The sequence below is a fragment of the Culex quinquefasciatus genome, chromosome 3 (assembly GCF_015732765.1).
Source record: "Culex quinquefasciatus strain JHB chromosome 3, VPISU_Cqui_1.0_pri_paternal, whole genome shotgun sequence".
NCBI classification, from domain to species: domain Eukaryota; kingdom Metazoa; phylum Arthropoda; class Insecta; order Diptera; family Culicidae; genus Culex; species Culex quinquefasciatus.
In genome coordinates, this window is record NC_051863.1 from 46,866,072 (window position 1) to 46,883,900 (window position 17,829).

Genomic DNA, 17,829 nt, shown 5'->3' on the forward strand with positions numbered 1-17,829 from the left:
AACAGGCCATTTGGAGGCAGTGTTTTGCTGCTCTGGACAAAATAGTCTTGGAATGAAGTTTTAGTTCAAAAAGTACTACTTTTACTAGTGAAATAGCAAGATAATGTCCAAATGAAGGTTCTAAAAATAGTAAGGTCGACAGAAAAGCTACTTTTGGCATGCTATTGACAAATTATCATAAAAGTGTTCCGAATTTGTGGGTGTTCCGAATATGTGGGATGACTGTACATATTGAACTTTAATTTCATGCACAAAAAAATCAGGAGAACACAAAAATCTCTCATAAAAAAGATGATTTTTTTGAAAAAAGATAATAAAATTTTGCAACATTATTTGCTGTTACGAGGGTGTCTTTCGTGAATAAAATTTTAAGTTATATGTCATATGTAATCAGTGCACCATTTAATCGAAACAATTGTGAAAATTATTGCTTTTTGATGAAATTGCTGAAAGTTCTACATTACGGCACCCAGAGCTGAAAAAAGATTTTTTTTTAGTGGAGGTTTGGTCGTTCAAAAATGATAGGAAAAGTTAGAATTAAAACGATGGAATTGCAAAATAGTAGTTTTTGCAATTCCGTCGTGAAACTACTTACTTTTCCTGTCATTCTTGAACGACGAAATAGCCTACTTTTCTGAACCAAAAATAACAGAATCGAATAGCAACACTTTTCAAAATAAATGCTGAAAAGTTCTACTTTTCAGCACTCAAATGGGTGCTGAAAAGTTGAACTTTTCAGCACTTGTTTTGAAAAGTAACACTTTTCAACATTTTTTGATTTAAACGATTCATTGACAAAATACATGAAAATTTGACATAAAATTTCACTCAGTGTGTGTTTTTTGGACTTGCAAAAAATGTTGTATGGAACTCGTTGCAAAACTTGATTTTTTCAGCACTCTTCGTATTTATCCAACTCGGTGAACCTCGTTGGATAAATGTACGACTCGTGCTGAAAAAATCCTCTTTTTGCAATTTATTGCATAAACTACTATTATGCAACAAGGTGCAAAAAGAGGATTTTTCAGCACGTGTCGCACATTTACACAACGAGGTTCACCGAGTTTAATAAATACGACGAGTGATGAAACAATCTAATTTTGCAACGATTTCCGTAAAACACTTTTTGCAATTTTTAAATGCACCATTCGAACAATATTGAAGATCAAATGTCTCTGTCAATGAATCGTTTGAATTTAAAAAAAAATGTTAAAATGTATTAAAAAAGTGCTGAAGAGTTCAACTTTTCAACATCCATTTTAATGGTGCAAACTGAAATTTTTCAGCATTTTTATTTAAAGTTTTACTATTTGATTCTGTTATTTGTATTAGAGATAATTAGGCTATTCTAAAATGATAGGAAAAGTAAGTAGTTTGACGACACAAAACACTAAAATGTGCAAAAAGCACATTTTAGTACAACGCATTTAAAACTGCACAGTTCTACACAATAAACAAAATGTGTAAATTTGGAAGGGGTAATTTTGGAGGCATACATATTACCTCTTTTATAATGTAATTTTAACTCAATCTAGATTGAAAAAGTGACATTACACCAGGAAAGTGATAAAATTACAGATTTTCAAAGGTAAAATTACTCATTTTGCTGACATAAAAGATGTACCCCTTCCTAGATGAAATATAAACATGATTTTGTTTTCTGAGTAGAACAGCATTCATAATTTTGCAATGTAAGGACTGCTTGTATTAGAAACAAGCAAGAAATTAACCTTTTACAAGTACATTTTGCTTTCTCACGTGTTTTGCTGTGTAGTATTTGTTAAACAGGTAAATTTTTCATCATAACGAACACAGTAAAAATAATGTAAATTTGGAAGGTGTAATTTTGGAAGGTTGAATCTTACCTCTTTTATTATGTAATTTTACCTCAATTCAAACTAAAAAGTGACATTTCTTTAGAAAATGCTAAAATTACTTATTTTCAGAGATAAAATTACACTTTTTTTCTGACATAAAAGATTTACCCCTTCCCAGATGTAATATTACCATGATTTTTTTTTAACTGTGAAGGGCTTTCTTTCAAGTTTCAAATGCAGCAGCAAAGAAACGCATCCTCTAATTTCCTTTTAAACAAGAAAGTCTTTAATAGCAAATACGTTACAAAAAATATAAAACAAAACGAGTACAACAAAAAAACTGACTGCTCAAAGTGTTTTATCGCGCCATCTAACTAGATCCATTCTTCTACTTCTCTGATCGCTAATAAATCTCAATTGAAAAAAAAATCTACATCTTATGAAATTGCTGGTTCTACGGGACCCCCTTTTGGGGGTCCTGAAATCTCTTTTCTTTTCTTCAAAAATCGAAAAATTTGGGAATCACGAACGGAAGCTTTTCGTTTTTTGCGCGCACGCGTTACGTTTTCTATTGTATTATGTTTTGGGTAATTTGGCTAACTAGGTTAGGATGAGTTAGTGTGAAAGGGGGTGAAGGGATGAGATTTTGGTTAATTTGGATGGTTGTTTTTTTTTTGGGGGGATTTTTTTTTGGGATGAGGTTATGTTTGGGGATGGTGGTGTGGGGGATGAGCGATGTTCGGTGGATGGGCGATGGACGGTGTGACCTTCGGATGGGGTGTTTAATCGATGGTCAGCTGTCGGAAGGTTCCGTCCATGCCGAACAGCTCGTCGGCGGTCTTGGGGGCACCGGGGCGCAGGGATTCGTTGGCCTTGCTGGCCTCCTGCTCCTTGAACCAGGCGGTGTACTCGCCCAGCTTGGCGCGCCACTGCTCGTTCAGGTCCTTGATCGATCCGGCGGCTCCACCGTACTCGGACGGCAGCATGTCCTTCGGCACGTACTTGTACAGATCCTCCATGCTGCTGTGGATGTGGATACGCTCGCGGATCTTCTCCTTCAGGAAGGGCTTGACGAAGTTGACGATGGTGTCGACGATGGGCGAGACGTTCACCACGTGCACCTCCTTCAGCTTGACGGGGTACGCCTCCTGGACGCAGATGAGGAACTTCTTGACCAGCGTCGGGGTGAACTTGGCAAAGTGCGTCGGGGTGGCCACGCTAGCGTCCAGGATGTACACGTCGCCGGCCACGCCGACGGCCTCCTCCGCCAGGCGCACATCGCCGATCATCAGCGTCAGCTTCATCGACTCGATCACGTTCGGGGTGGTGATGTCCTTGTCGGTACCACGGAGCATCACCACACGGCAACCGGACGGGGTCAGGCCCGGCAGTGGGGGCATGTGACTGGTGGGGGGAGAGCAAGGTTAGTACGTGGTCATTATTAGGCGTTGCCACTGTCAAACTCACATCACGTTCAGGATCTCCGACATCTCCGGGCGGCTCACGTCCCGGTCGGTGAAGAACTCCGGCACGGCGTTACGCATGGTGTAGTACATGTCCAGCTTCTGCTTGACGCGCTCGATGCTGAACTTGCAGCCGCGCAGGAAGGTGCGCAGGCGGGCGTCGTCCATGTCCTTGGGCAGATGCGGCTGCTTGCCGAGCCACTCGCGGATGATGCCGATGTCGCGGTCAATGTCGGCCGGGTTCGCGGGCTCGCGCAGCTCCTCCTTGATCTTGGCGCACATGTCTCCGGATGGCTGGACGAGAGTCATCTGGTGAAGGGGAGGAGAGAGGTTAGGCCACGCGTTACCAAATCAACCCTGTTAAATTTGCGTGTGTTATGTTCCATAAGCGTTACACCAAGTCGTTACTCGTGTTAGTGCTTCAAGCGGTCGTGTGAAACCCATTGCCAGGCGCGATAGCGGCTATTACATCGTCAAATCTTTCATCAACCCTCAAGAGGTACCACCAGGGCCACCGCAGTGTAGAGGCTGATTTGGCAACCCCTTCTCGCGTTTGCTCATGCTTGTTATGTTTACGGTTTGCATGTTGTGAAACGTTTCCCTGCAGACAAAAAGTCTATAAAGACGACCACGAAAAAAAAAACCAACGGCAAGACTTGAACGACCAACGAGTCAAGGGGGGGCTTCTTCATGAGATATTGGGGGGGAAAGAGGCTGATAGACACCGCAAACACTGAGTACTGATTTTGGCAGAAAGGCGTTACGATTTAGTGAATCGCTGAATTTCTAAAGGGTAACGCCTCCAGTGTGATGTCAAAATCGATAACATTATCTTCAGTTTAGAAAACACTTGTCAACGCAGATTTCCTTCCGTGTCTTGCTGGGAAAACAGCTTTGCCAGAGTGGGTAGCCTCGAACTTCAGGATTGATTGGTTCGCTGAGGATGATGAATGAAGAGGATGTTCTTGAGGCGCGGCGGAGAAAAGTTTGTCAAGAGTTTTTTTTTAGCTTTCGTCCAAGGGGAGACTTTTCCTCAAAGTGACGAAAAGTGACATGATGAAGATTGAGGGACGGTCGCCGTCGGCGACGACGGCATTGACAACGTTGTTCGATAGAAATTTCCCACAGGTTGGAGTCCGGGAACGATGTCAGCTTTTCAAGAGCTCGTGTCATCCGACGACGTTGAATTAATAACATTTTAATCAAGTCTTCGCCAGACATTGGGGACGCCAAGTTCAACGTCGCGGTTCGAAACCAGTTCTTGCGCCAAAATTATGCACCGAATCGATCACCTTGCCGAAGCGAAAACTGGTTGGGGACACCCTTGATCTTCCACGCCGACGTATGACGACTTTCGAAAGCTTCGTCTCTAATTGAAGTGGCGCGGTTTATGACCAACACTTGGTTCGTGGCACGTAAATCATGTCAGCTCTTCCCCCACTCTACCTTAAGACGTCAGTTGCCTGATTCGCTGTAATTATGTTCACGGCGTTACTTGGTTAGTGGATTATGTATACCCTTCGAGGCACCGGTCTTGCATGACTCACCGCTGAGTAGTCTGGCTTATGCAACGTTGTGTGCAAACTACCTGTTGAGAGAGCCCACCGAGCCTAGCGGAGCGCGTCACTTCTTGGAGGGAAAGAGCTCCGGAAAAAAAACCGGAGGGGTCTTGGTAGGAAAAAAGTTATTAGACCACGGCCGCTTTCGTCGACGCCCTGCAGCTGGAGCAAATCGGGCCCGATGAGTCATTTTCTGCACGATAGGATCAGGCTTTTGAGGAAGATTTTGCGAAAGTCGGACAGAGATTTGCCAATCAGTTTTGACACGCAACAGGCACCAACATTAATTAGGAAAAAACTTTGATTTTTACTTGAATCACTCACGAGAACCCAGGAGCAACTCAGCAAACACGTTCAATAATGAGTACCGTGCGATTCTTCCTCATTAACGAGCAAGAACTTATGAGAGTTTCATTGCTAGTTTCTCTCTTTCTCTCTCAGTTTGTAAGTCGAGCGCTGCTTGCAGAGCTGTCAAACTTGCATCACTCAAAAACAGTTTTTTCTCGATACTCTCTCAAAAGTCGTGAGCAGCGATGAAATTATTTAAAAAGAAAGATCTTTCAAAGTTGACATCTTAACTAACGGCGTCTGAGGTTTAACCTATGCAATGCATTAGTGAGATAGTGAGAGCCTCGGTCACTTTCAAATCTCTCTCTCTCTCTCTTAGTGAGTACTCAGTGAAACTCTGTTGATGAAGATTTTTTTCATCATCAACAACTCAATTCATAACTCAAAACAAGTGCTCGTGTCTTACAATAACACTCGTAAAGAAATAATTTCGCAAAAACACTAATCCAATCGCCTCATAAAACATCGCATCAATTGCACCTCGGCATTCGGGCATCTTTCAACACACTTTTGCTGCTGTGTATTACAACAATCCTAATGGAAATCGCCCTACGCCGGCTATTATTATTGCCCCCACACTGTGTTTCCCGCTCTCTGGGGCAATCGTTTCGCGAAATCGCTTCATAACCCCAGTTTTATGACCAATCAAGCTCGCGAGCTAAATCAATCTCACTTCTTCCTTCTTGTGAGAAAAAGAGAAGTGAAAAAAAAACTCAAATTACAGCGCAAAGTTATTCGCGAGTTATTTCGCGCACTTAGCGTTACGATACTCGTAAATAAGGAGCCTTTTTTCGGTGGACATTTATTGGACATTGAGCTACTTTGTTTGATCAGGGATGTGGAACTCGGCGATGAAAAGTTCACCACCGAAAATCTCATTTAAATAAGTGATGAGTTCCTCAAGACTGCAGAAATTTCTCAGAGAGAAAAACATCTTTTGAAACTCTCTCTGATGGATGAGTTACCTAAGATTCGTGAAGCTTGCCGAGTGATTCAAACAAGTTGATATCGCAAAAAAGTGGTCTCTCACAATTTGACAGGTAAACAAAGTAACTCAGCACTCACTCCCACTGAGTTCCCATGTGCAAAAAAACTTATTCCTGAAATAGACGAATCCAGTTTGAAATGGCCGCTAGGTGGCCAATGGTGTTAGAAATGACAGCTTCCATGTATTTGAATATGGGAGCTCAGGAGAACTCAATTTTTAAGCAAAAAAATGATAAAAGTATTAATTGATTAGGTGCACAAAATGTGTCTAGAATATTATTTAAATAAAAACTGTTCGAAAAATTAGCAATCGAGATAAGTACACCATTCGATTCAGCAGGAATTTTGGGCACCAAAAATATATAGTTTTCATATGTTAAGCATTTTATTTTAAAAGAAAATTAACAAAAAGTATGAAAATTGAGACATTTAGTATGGGAGCTGTCAAATCTCTCACCATCAAAAAGCAGCGTTGAGCTTTCGCTGGATTTGTCTATAGAACTGTCACTTTGATGACAATACTCTCATCACTGACAACAATCACTCATGATCAGGGCCCCGGCGATGGACTGATATAAGCTACCGAACAACATTTGCAATATGGCGTCGTTTGTTTACCAACATGAGATTGTTTGTGGAGGAACCAAAAAAAATCCTTTTTTGTGAAATTTTCTATAACCGTTGTGTACTAATTTTGAAGTCATACATAATGAACAAAATTTCGTTAAATTCTAGAACAGAAAAATATATTATTTTTTTTTGAATTTAAACCGCTTTCATCGCGATTCTAAGCAAGATTACGCAACAAATCATCGTGCCTTTAGTTTGTCTTTAGTTTCCAAAATGGTTTGCTTTAGATTGCTGTTTAGTTTTTGAAATTTAGCATAAATTGAAATAAGTTGCAAAATTTCCAACTTCAGCCTTGTGCAACAATTTCCATTTCACCCGTGGGGGAAACCGATAATGGGGTAACTCATGCGTTCCAAACTGTCAAAATTCCAAAACGTCACGCGAATCTTCGGTTCGTCGCTTTTGTTCCTGTATGACGTTTCGAGGCGAGGCCCTGCTCATGATCAATTTACGAGTCACTCACTCGCTCGTAACTGTCACTTTATTTCGAGCCCGCAACCACTTTGGCTGAGTGACCTTGGCAGAATTTCAAATTCACCCAGGTTTATTTTTACAACCACGTGGCGTTGCTGCACCGGGCGTCAAGGGTCCTCTCAACCGACCCTGGTGGTGTCGCTTCCGGTGCACCACCCTTGCGGCGCGCGGTGTCTGCCACTCTTGAGTTCACGGGGAGTCGGGGCGGAAAAGCGTTTCATGAATATTTAAAAGGCTCGTTTAGGAAGTTATGAGTGGCGGTGGGTTGGGGGATAAAGTGGCCGTGAGAACCTGAAGGATCCACGTCAACGCGGAAAAAAGAACGAGGAACAGCAAAGCGGCGAGTCCGGAGTGGCTTGACGCTGCCGGTAAACTTGGAGGAAGTGGTGAGAAGGAGATGTAAAGATGCAGGATAGTTGAACTAGAGATAGATCTGACAAATTGTTTCTAGATTTTTGATTTGAAACTACAATAACTGTGATTGATAGATTCGTTTGAAATTTGTTGCCACCTTTAATATGTTTTCTTGTTGCTCAATGTTTTGACAGCTCAAAACCAGGGGGTAGCGAAGAAGCCGCCATCTTGGAAGTTCAGATAACAAACACTCAGAATAAGTATTATTAATATTACTTTGGTAACACGAAGTGTGTTATCCTGGTTAAACTCAAAAGTCCCATGCAAATGTGTAAAACCAAACTGAAAAATTTGTAATGCCGATTCACAGTGTACAGGCGCACTGTTTGATCGACCAAAAGAAAAAAAGCAAAAAAAGGTAAACAGAAAAATCACTTTTTTCGATATGAATTTTCAGCCAATATTGGGATGGAATCTCCAAGGATATGATAGAATTTGGCATCAGCAACACAATTCACGTGTTTTTTCAGGTATTTATCGTTTGAATTGCGGGAAATTTGAAAATCAAAAACCCAAACAATGATTTGTTATGGGCTACCATTTGACAGCTAGTGCATTTGTTGTGGGCTCTCATTTGACAACCATGCTAATGTCGACTGTTGTCAGTTTGCTTTGGTCGGAATAGGGTTGCCATCCCCCCGCTCAAAACACTCTTTCACAAGGGTTCCCCAGACGGACATAGGCCATTCTGGTTGTACGATGTTTTGAAATGGATTGACTTCGGGGAGAACGAACAGCTTTTTAGGGATTGCCTTTCGGGAATTTGGCCGTATTTCCTGCTGAGCTAGGCAAATGTTTGCGGAGGGGATTTTCGGGGGCCAACAGGGAACGAAAATTGTTATTTGAACAATCAAAATTGAGGCATTTCTTTTTTTGTATTAGCGGGAAAGTGGACAGGTTCTGTCTGATATTTAAGGATTCAGAATACAACTTGAAATAATTTTAATTGATTTGAAGCGATCTCTGGAAAATTAGTACATGAGATGTCAGATATCTGCTAGATTACCCACTCAGCGCGTTCCGTTTGAATTCCATTTAGAATTCCGCTTGAGCGAAAAAAGTTCGATTCGAATTCTAAACAGTGTTCGTTTTAGATTCTAAACCGCATTCCGTTTCAAACGCAACAACCGGTTCCGTTTGAGTTTTCGCCGCAAATCGGTTCAAGCGGAATTTAAACGGAATCGAAACGGAATGGACGGGTTGCTTTTGACAGCTGCTTCTTCTTCTTCTTTTTTCATTCAGGTTTTCTTTTTTTGTTGTGGTTGGACCAAAATTCAACCAAAAATAATTATTTAACTCTTTATTTTCATTTACAGCTGATTTTATTTGATTTAAATATAATTAATCGTAAAATCAAACGCTTCCCAACCCCGGCTCCCCCCTTGTTTTTTTTTATTTTTTAAGATTAACAGTAAACATATTGCTTTATAATAGATTGCGATTCAGTACACTCCGTTTCCCCTGTATCGATCGGAACTTCTTCATCGTTGGATTCCGGGACCGTGAACCTTGACCTTTGTGTACCGGTGGTGCTAGCGCCACAGCTCTACCCGGAGGACTCTCCGACAGCGACGAAATAATCTTAGCAACATCCTGTGCTGATATCTTCCGGCCGCCAACCTTCAGCATGTGGTTCCTGCAGTCCTCGAGCGAGGCCGTAAACGTGTAGCCGATCTCCACCACCAGACAGCCCCAGGCAGTGTCTATTACGGACGACCGCAGCAGTGACTGGGAGTTGGCTTTGACCGCTTCGACCGAAACCGGTACACCGGTACACGCTCCCGCGGAAAGTCCCGACACAGCTGCTGCCCAAAGCGCGCTTACGTCGAGTCGGCGAGTCCGAATTCCGGGGTGACGTCGTTGAGACTTCCCTCCTGGCTGGATTGGCTTGGTTCTGCAAAAGAAAGCCGACTCACGGCGAAGGACGCTCTCGTGAATCTAAAAAAGAAAGAAAACTCCAGATTAATCCAGTCTAAGTTCAACATAGTAGAATCTTGCGATGCGAACAAAGTACGTACTTGGCGTGCTTCTGGAAGAGGATTTCCTCGGGGGCAAACACGGCCGCGGCACCGACTCCGGCGGCAGCCAAACCATTCAGCTTCGGGGTTTGGCTCGACACGTTCCACGATCGGAACGGGCTTCAGCTTCTCCAACGTGGCCAAACCCACCGAGGGCAGTAAGCCGGACGAAAAGGCTACCGCCGATGACGAGGACTAACCGTCCAAGATGAAGTTCACGCCGGTCAAGGAAAAGGCAGCATCTTCTTCAAATTTTCTAGCACACACTTTGACATGTTTGACATTTGTCACACTCACACATTAAAAGAAAAACCGCTTCGGCGAAACGCGGCGAAATGTCACCGAAGTTCGGCCGTACACCAGTAGGTGTCGCTAATGTGCCAAATGGCTCAAACGGAATCGAAACGGAGTCCAACCGGAGATTCCGTTTAGAAAATTTCGAAACAATTTTCGAAGCGGAATTCGAAGCGGAATGAACCCGTCATGCGGAAAACGGTTTGATTGGGTAGTTACACGCTGGTTGAAATAATTCCCAATTAGAGTTTTGCAACGTTTGTGCACTTGTGAGATCTACTGAGGGAACAAGTTACATTCAACTACAGTTAAACTGCAAATTTTCGAAGGTTATAAATTTTAATAATAAAATAATTTATGCAATAATTTAAGAAATACCAAAACCTGTTAAAGCAACATTAAACAAAAAAAAATCAGAATATAATATCGACATAAAACAAACGCCCTGTATTTACTGCTGCTTGGAGGAAGCTCAACCAAGGATTATGCAACGATTCAGGCGAAAAGTTTATTGCATGTATGTCGGTCGAGTGCCTGAATATGATTTCGGTTTACCCTCTCTCTATGGAGGGTTTTGGAAGATTTCCTTTCCACCAGTTAGAAGGGTAAATGACCCAATTTTGGGTAAGACATGAGATATTGAAAGCTGAAACCGAAAATTGAGATCTATGAAAATGTGCTCCAACGAGTCAAACGAATCTCTCGTAACTTAACTTCTTATTAACTTCAGTTGTTCAAAAGATGTCAATTCACCCTACACTGAGATAGACTTTTGCCCGCTAGGGATTTCGCTCGAAATAGTCCAATTTGCTGTTCACAACAGTTGATGTTCCGTTTTAGCAGAGTTCACCAAACAACTCAGCTTTGCAGAAAATAACGAGCATTTGCATTTGAAGCCCCCCGCGGAAGTTGCCTTTTTGTGGCTCACAAAATTTCTCGACAAACTGGGTCAATTCATTTTAAAATATCAACCTTTCCCAGAAGCTTAATTGTTCCAGCAAATGAGTAAAGTTCTTGCCTCGCACCTCCAAGACTTCCGGACGACGTGCAAACATCAATCACCGTTACCGGAGCTGACTGGGTGGCGCCGGAGTTCCTTCCGAAAAAAACCCGACATTTCCCCCCAAATCTCCCCGGGGAAGTCGGTGACGACTGTGGCGCCACCCGCAGGGTGGGAGTTGTTTTCCAACTAGAAATCCTCAGTCGAGCGGCAAGATTTATGAGCTGGATGCAAGACGCTCTGCTTCCGGGGAAATCACGGAACGCTTTTGGAGACGAATGCTGAATGCAGCTTGTCAGCGCTGCTTGTCGAGCATGGTGTCGAACATTTGGAGCAGTAGTTGCCTCTTGTTGTCTTGCTTGGTTCGAGATATAACTGTATAGTTCGGTATATCACTTTTGTGGGATTTGCGGTTTACCGAGGTTTGATTACCTGTCATGTAGTCTGTGAAGTAAATTGTGGCTTTGAGGGGGATTGAGCAACTTTGTCTACACAGTAGAAGAATTGTTGCAACTAGGAGTCGTTCTATGCTAATGTCAGCGGAACAAGTTTCGTTTAAAACGTGCAATTACATGCGGTACGCAACCGGCGAACCAATCCTGAGTTCTTGCTCCATCGAAGAGCAGGATTGATCAGAATCGATGAGGTAACGTTTTGCAGATTGTCCACAGCAAAAGTGTGGTTTGATTGGGTAACTTTAATTTGCGGTTACTTGAACACGTGTCCTGGTCAAATCGTAAACATCTGTTAACAATTCTTGAACAATCTGCGTACAGGTTCGCAAACATATGTTCGCGATTCGGCAATCAAGCTGGGACAGATTTATCGCACATGTCATGTAGAACAAGCTCACCGATGTTGAACACAAGGTGACTGATTTAATTGATTTGTATTCCAGCAATGCATATCTGATCAACGCACATACTCAGTTCTAATTGAATTCAAATAACATGTGCTCTGGATCATTGAAATTTATGCCCGATTCGTGTAGATAATTTTATGATTCAGCTACAGTAGACTCTCGTTGGCTAGATTGAACAAAGCGTTAACAAATTTCCATTTCAAACTGGCCCAAGTGCACTTTTTAGCGAGTTTTGAAAAGTAAGAAATCAAACAATTTAACAGTTCCTGATTTTAGTCAAGTAATCAGAAACGAATGACAGCGATTACTCACTGCAACTGATTACTCACTGAGTGAGTAGTACAAAAGGGAACCGAATCGTTCTGCTCTCTTCCGTGAGATATCGATAAAATGAATGCTAAAAGATCTCAATCTCATACTTTCGGGAAGGAATTTAGATCTCACTGATACATTCGCAGGTAAAACATCAGACGCTGATCAATTTTGCAGTATCATTCTGTATTCATTGTTTGTAAACAAAGTTGTGACATTGAAATCTAGCTGCGTACACTGTTTAAAATATCTGCAGAGTCTGTCTTGACCTGGGTGGTGGGAGTTTATGGCTTTCTTCCCGAGGTACCCTGATTGAGTATGTCATGGTGTGGTTGTCAAAATCACTAGGTCTGACTCTGTCATTTCTATAGAAGCTGACTTTGTTTATGTTTTGGTTTTCCTGGAACGGTTCATTGTAGAGTCGCTCTTTTCTCTCCCGTGATATATCTGTAGAATGAATGCTCAAAAAATCAATCTCAAAAGTTCGAGAAGGAATTTTGACCTCTCACTCGCAAGTAAATCGTCAGACGATGATGAATAGACTTATCACTGGTCTCACGCAAACTAGCGCACTATTTGTTTTGCTAGCCGCTACACAATTTAATCTCAACCTTTTTCAATTGTTTCATGAAGCAAATTAATTTTTCGGTACATTAAAAACTCATAAAAATCTTAGAAAATAGAAAAAAAAACTTTTATAAAAATAATACTTTTTGCTCGAAAGTACCACAGACGAACGGACATGACACGGGGTTTCAAAAAGTGAAGCAGGTTTTCTTTTACTTCTTCTTGGCGAAAACCAGCGCAAGCGAGATCGCTTATGTCAAAATCTTCGCGCCACGTGGTTTAAAACGAAAACAAAGCCAGCTGATGAAGCAAACTCATGGGCATTTTTTGAAATGGTCGTATGAATTTGTATTAAAAATACCATTTCAGTACATTTTTCGGCACCCTAACATGATAAATTACATAGAATCATAAAGACAAACTTAATGCCAGAAAACTGTTTCTAGCACCATACTAATGCTAAATGTTTTAATTAATTATTGCATAAGACATTTTGAGAAATCATGCTTAATCGCGCGATGCTACTTCGACAACTTGAATGTAGAGTGCGCAAGTGATAGTTTGCTTCAGAAATTTGAAGAAAATTTGTTCCTGGTGTCATGTCCGTTCGTCCGTGAGCATATGGAGCAATGGAGCACCCGCAGTCGAGTAGTTTTTGACAGTTCGCTCCATAAGAAATACATTGTAGAAAAAAGCAAAAACTGCTCGAATGGAAGTGCTCCATTGTGACAGTTCGAGCTGGTGTGTAAACAGCAACAGAACTCGCACCGCTCTGGTCTTAACCGCTCATTAACTACGGAGCGGATTTGCTCTTTGAATAGAACGGTATCTTGACTGCGTTCACTCACTGAAAGTTGTCAAAATCACGAAAGCATGGACTTGGAAATAGTCGAGCAATGGGAGTGAAATGTAAACATCAGTTTGACAGCTGAGTTTTGACGTTCGCTCTTGCACGTCCATTCAAGCTGTTATTTCCACCAATAAAATCCGGTAATCCATTTTCTGACTCAATACAAGTAAGTAATCTGATAAAAAAAATCATCAAATAACGAGTTTCTGATCATAAACAAATTTAATAAACTTTTGCTTGTAGAATTAAAATACTAAGCAACAGTTTCATAAATTGTGTTTCGATTATCGAACCAAATCTTGTCGCTCGATAGGAGCCCTGTTTTGACAGCTCGATTTGAACCCATAGAGTAACAATTCGCCTTTCCATGTAGGCTCTCGAATCTAGATTCAAACCGATTTGAGCTCGTGATTGAAAAGCTTTTTTTCCCATTTTTTTTTTTAGATTTTTGATGGATAAAACTGTTTACAGGTTGTGAATATTTTTTCAGAATATGTCATTTATGGACCTTGGAATTGACACCGAAAGCAAACTAATGAAGTTTCACTGTTGCAAAATTTGTTTCAAGAGGAAAGCAATCCCTGCTCGATGGTGTTGTGATGGGGTAAATTCAATTTGTGGCTTTCACAGCATGTTTCGGTTTGTTTGATGTAGCAATTGAACAAATTTGATTCCGGTAAACACACTCAATGTAGAATGAGCGAGACTTGATTCAATTAAATCAAATGCATTCGTGATAATTTAGTTAGGGTGGCTCTGATTTAATGAGGAAACATACTTTTCTATGAGTTTGAAACTCGAGTTAGAAATGTTTAGAAAAAGCAATTTTAAAATTAATTTTAAGTGCAAATTTCAAGCCGAAAAGTTAAAATTCAAATTGATTGAGTCCTTCTCAAACACAACACTGTCCCGTCGTGACCGTCCAAATCGGCTTTGAAGCGCCAACAAACCTCCAACTTTGGCCTGCCAAAACGTCTGTCATCCAACGACGGGACAATCGCGGTTGAATTTGGAAACACAAAGCCCGGCGCTGCAGCTGCTGCCTAATTTGGTCGGTGGGGCCGTTTTCGCGGCACAGCGCAAACAATCGATAATGATGCAAGCACAGCGACACACGCACACACACAAACACAGTACAGTTTCAAATTTGCTCCATGGAGAAGTGCAGTTTGGACGCTGTGCAGTTATGGCGACGTTGTGGTCTGCTGACGATACCTTGAAGTTTGAACGGTTTATCATGAAAAATACATTTTTTACAATTTTAAAAAATGTTTAAAAATTTAAAATTGAAAAACATATTGCTTAAAAAAAAGAAAAAAAATCGTTTAAGGGCTAAGGAAATGACTTCGAGTCTTTTCATTCAAATCAAGATTCCTCGTAAAGGATTCATTTTTTCCAAAAACAAGCTCGACAAGTTGTAGCTAACATTCAGATGCATCAACTGTTAAAAAATTAGCTGGATTGGTTGGATCTAGCTTAAGAATTTGACTTTTTATTAAGGGGTTTGATTGAAATAAAATTGTTAACGATGCTGAATCGTGAATATTTTGATGGATTTTTGACCGCTTGTCGCTCACGTCAAGCCAGCACAACCTCCACACCGAATCGATCGCCCAAAAGAGGCCGCCTCGTGCTCGTGTACGGAAATGAAACCGTTCCTAATTTGATTTTCTCTCCTCGCCGTCGCAAATTGGACTCGAACGGGCAACACTGCAGCGGGGGGGACGAAAGTCGGAGTCGGCAGCACTGCTAATTGAAATGAAATTGCGAAAACAATCATTCCGGTGCATATTAAAGGGGAAAAGCGTCGAGCAATATCTCCTGGTAGTCTGCATGTGTTTGGTCAGCATGTTCGGAATTGGTTTTTCCACTTGAACAGCTTTTCACCGCGCGGTGGAAAGCTTTCGCGTCGGATGATGGATTACTATTGTTGGATTAGAAGGGGTTTGGGGAGGGGGGCGGTTTCGTGTTTCACTTGTTGCACGAGACGTGGACGCGCCCCACTTCTTTGTGGCTTGATTATTGGTATTAGTGGTTAGGAAGATTCCACCCGATCATGCCACGGATGATTAATTCTAGGGTATTAGGTAGCAAAGGGGTTAATTACAATAAAACACAACGGACATCGATAGCACCAGGCGAAAGCGTTCGGGAGCATCAGATTAAGGGATGAAGCAATCGTTATATCAATGGGGAGTGGGAGAGGGGTTGATTAGAAATTGATTACGAGGCGCATTAGGGCAATTTGAGCGGGGGTGGCAGAGGCGGGTAGCGCACGTACCTTCCACTTGAGATTCGTGGTGGAGAAATTGTCCTCCTTGTGGATGGTGGGGGCCATCGCGATTTGCCTTGATTTGAATAAGGTTCGAAAACTGGACCAAAACTGCGAATTTGGAAGAAATTATTTTAAGACTGGTTGTAATGGTTTCAAATCGCCCGTTTCTACAAAAAAATTACTCTCAAAACTTTTTTGAAAAGTATGGAATAATGATTTCAATCATGCAACTTGTATTGCTCTGTGTACAAATGACTCCTCAGAATGTGATCTCATCTCGCTTGAGGTAAACTTTTGTTTCTCCCCCGATTATAACTTTTTGTGAACCTCAAGTTCACGTAATAGGGCATTCAATCAAGCTTTGAGATAAGTTCAGGTGAAATTTAGATGAACCGTAATGGCTTGCGTAGATAGTGAAATTAATTCGTTTTCTTTTACACAAAGCAGCTTATTTTCTTTGAGCGAATATTAAGTTTAAACTCGGAATTGAACCCGGATCCATGTCAAATTTACATAGAAGCGGATTTTTGACTGGAGACATCACGCTGCATAAGCGACGAACCCGCAAATTTAACACTTTCAAAGTCCAACACTCAGCAAACCCCCCAACAGTGATGCAATGCACCTCCTCACACCCACTGTACTAAAGTCCGCGCACTTGGCACTTAATTCCCAGGTTTGAACAGTTGAGATTTTCAACTAAACTTTAAGCGCAGCGATCGCGATCGTGACGGTTTTGCAATTCTCTTCTCCAGCTGCATAACCAGTTTCATTGCTGGAGCCTGGTACTGTACACAAGGGATGTTGATTTTGGTTTGTTTCGTGAGTGAGGAGGGGGGTACTTGGGCTACCGCAATTCACTTGCTTGGGGGTTGAAGAACTTATGCAACATAGCAGGTACAGGCCAGAGAGTTCACTAAACCAGTTCTTGAACAAACACACAAACACGCGATTTGTAACGACTTCTTTGGAAAAGAACACACTTTGAACACACGGTTTTTTTTTCGTAATCCGTACCTTGGTGTTTGGTTTGGTAGCTTCGACTTAGCAGAAAAAAAAACAAATAGAGTATCACTGGGGATCCCTTTGGAGCAACTCCTTCAAGATCTGGTATCACAGAACGGAATAAACGGAACTGGGGGAGCTGGTTCCAAACTGGTTCGCTTGGAAGGATGTTTGTTTGCTTTGGCGCTGAAGATGGCTCACACCTGCTGCTCTAGGAGGAGAGGACCACTTAAACTGAACTGAACGATGCCGATGATGGAACTGGTGGTAATATTTAAAGAACACACCACTATATACGCGATCGGACCGTTTTCGCGATCGGGCTAGAGCGGGAGGGCGAGAGACAGCGCGAAAGAGATGGAAACGGTAAGCGTCCAGAGCGAGAGTCTAGAGAGCGCTCGAAAGGGGGTAAGACATGGTGGCGCGCGCGCACCCCGGGTATTTGCGTGCGTGTTTCCCCCCACGTGGCGGTGTGCGGCGCGCGCAGGTTTTCCATGCGGTTGAGCTTCATTTTCACCTGAGAGCGGCGGGGTACCGTCAGGTTGGTGGGTTTGGATCGCGTTTTGTGGCGGAGAAACGTGCCCGGATTGACCGTGATGTTTTTCGAGAATTTTCCGGAGAAGAATGATTGAAGAAGAAATGATTTCTAGTGCTTGTTTAGTTTGATCAATCTACAATCATGTAATGAAAAAAGTCACATCAAATCATGGTCATGAACAGAAAACTGTATCAACTGGTTTACGGAAAATAATAATATTCTGTTCATGCAAAGTTCAAGTAAGAAAGCTAAGCAAAAATCAAATTAACCGAAACATTTTAAAATTACAGCTTTTGAGGACATAGAAAAGAGAAGAAATTTTCATAAAAGTTTCATTTTCAACATTGAAAATCTAAGCAACCAGCAGTACGGTAGCTAAGCCAAAAAAGAATTCTTTCAATAGTAGTTTATGCAAC

General features: G+C 41.9%; 1 protein-coding gene across 2 annotated transcripts; it reads right to left on the reverse strand.

The window, feature by feature from the left end:
• Nucleotides 1-2,077: 2,077 nt before the first annotated feature.
• Nucleotides 2,078-17,135, reverse strand: LOC6042050 (alpha-tocopherol transfer protein-like). 2 transcript variants are annotated; one of them, XM_038263602.1, is made up of 4 exons: nt 16,888-17,135; nt 15,877-15,978; nt 3,285-3,589; nt 2,078-3,221 (listed from the first exon to the last, which is right to left on the reverse strand). In XM_038263602.1, exons 2-4 carry the CDS (start codon nt 15,931-15,933, stop codon nt 2,600-2,602), a joined length of 984 nt encoding a protein of 327 aa, XP_038119530.1. In that variant the 5' UTR covers nt 15,934-15,978; nt 16,888-17,135; the 3' UTR covers nt 2,078-2,599. The 2 variants fall into 2 exon arrangements, with proteins under 2 accessions (XP_038119530.1, XP_001851205.1); XM_001851153.2 differs by lacking the exon at nt 15,877-15,978.
• Nucleotides 17,136-17,829: the final 694 nt, after the last annotated feature.

Bases quoted from the DNA above. Each gene is read 5' to 3' on its own strand.
- LOC6042050 (XM_038263602.1), bottom strand. From the start codon at position 15,933: ATGGCCCCCACCATCCACAAGGAGGACAATTTCTCCACCACGAATCTC. The intron at 3,590-15,876 runs GTACGTGCGCTA...CCCCTTCACCAG, and splicing joins CCACGAATCTCAAGTGGAAG to ATGACTCTCGTCCAGCCATC. The intron at 3,222-3,284 runs GTGAGTTTGACA...TCCCCCCACCAG, and splicing joins TCGGAGATCCTGAACGTGAT to TCACATGCCCCCACTGCCGG.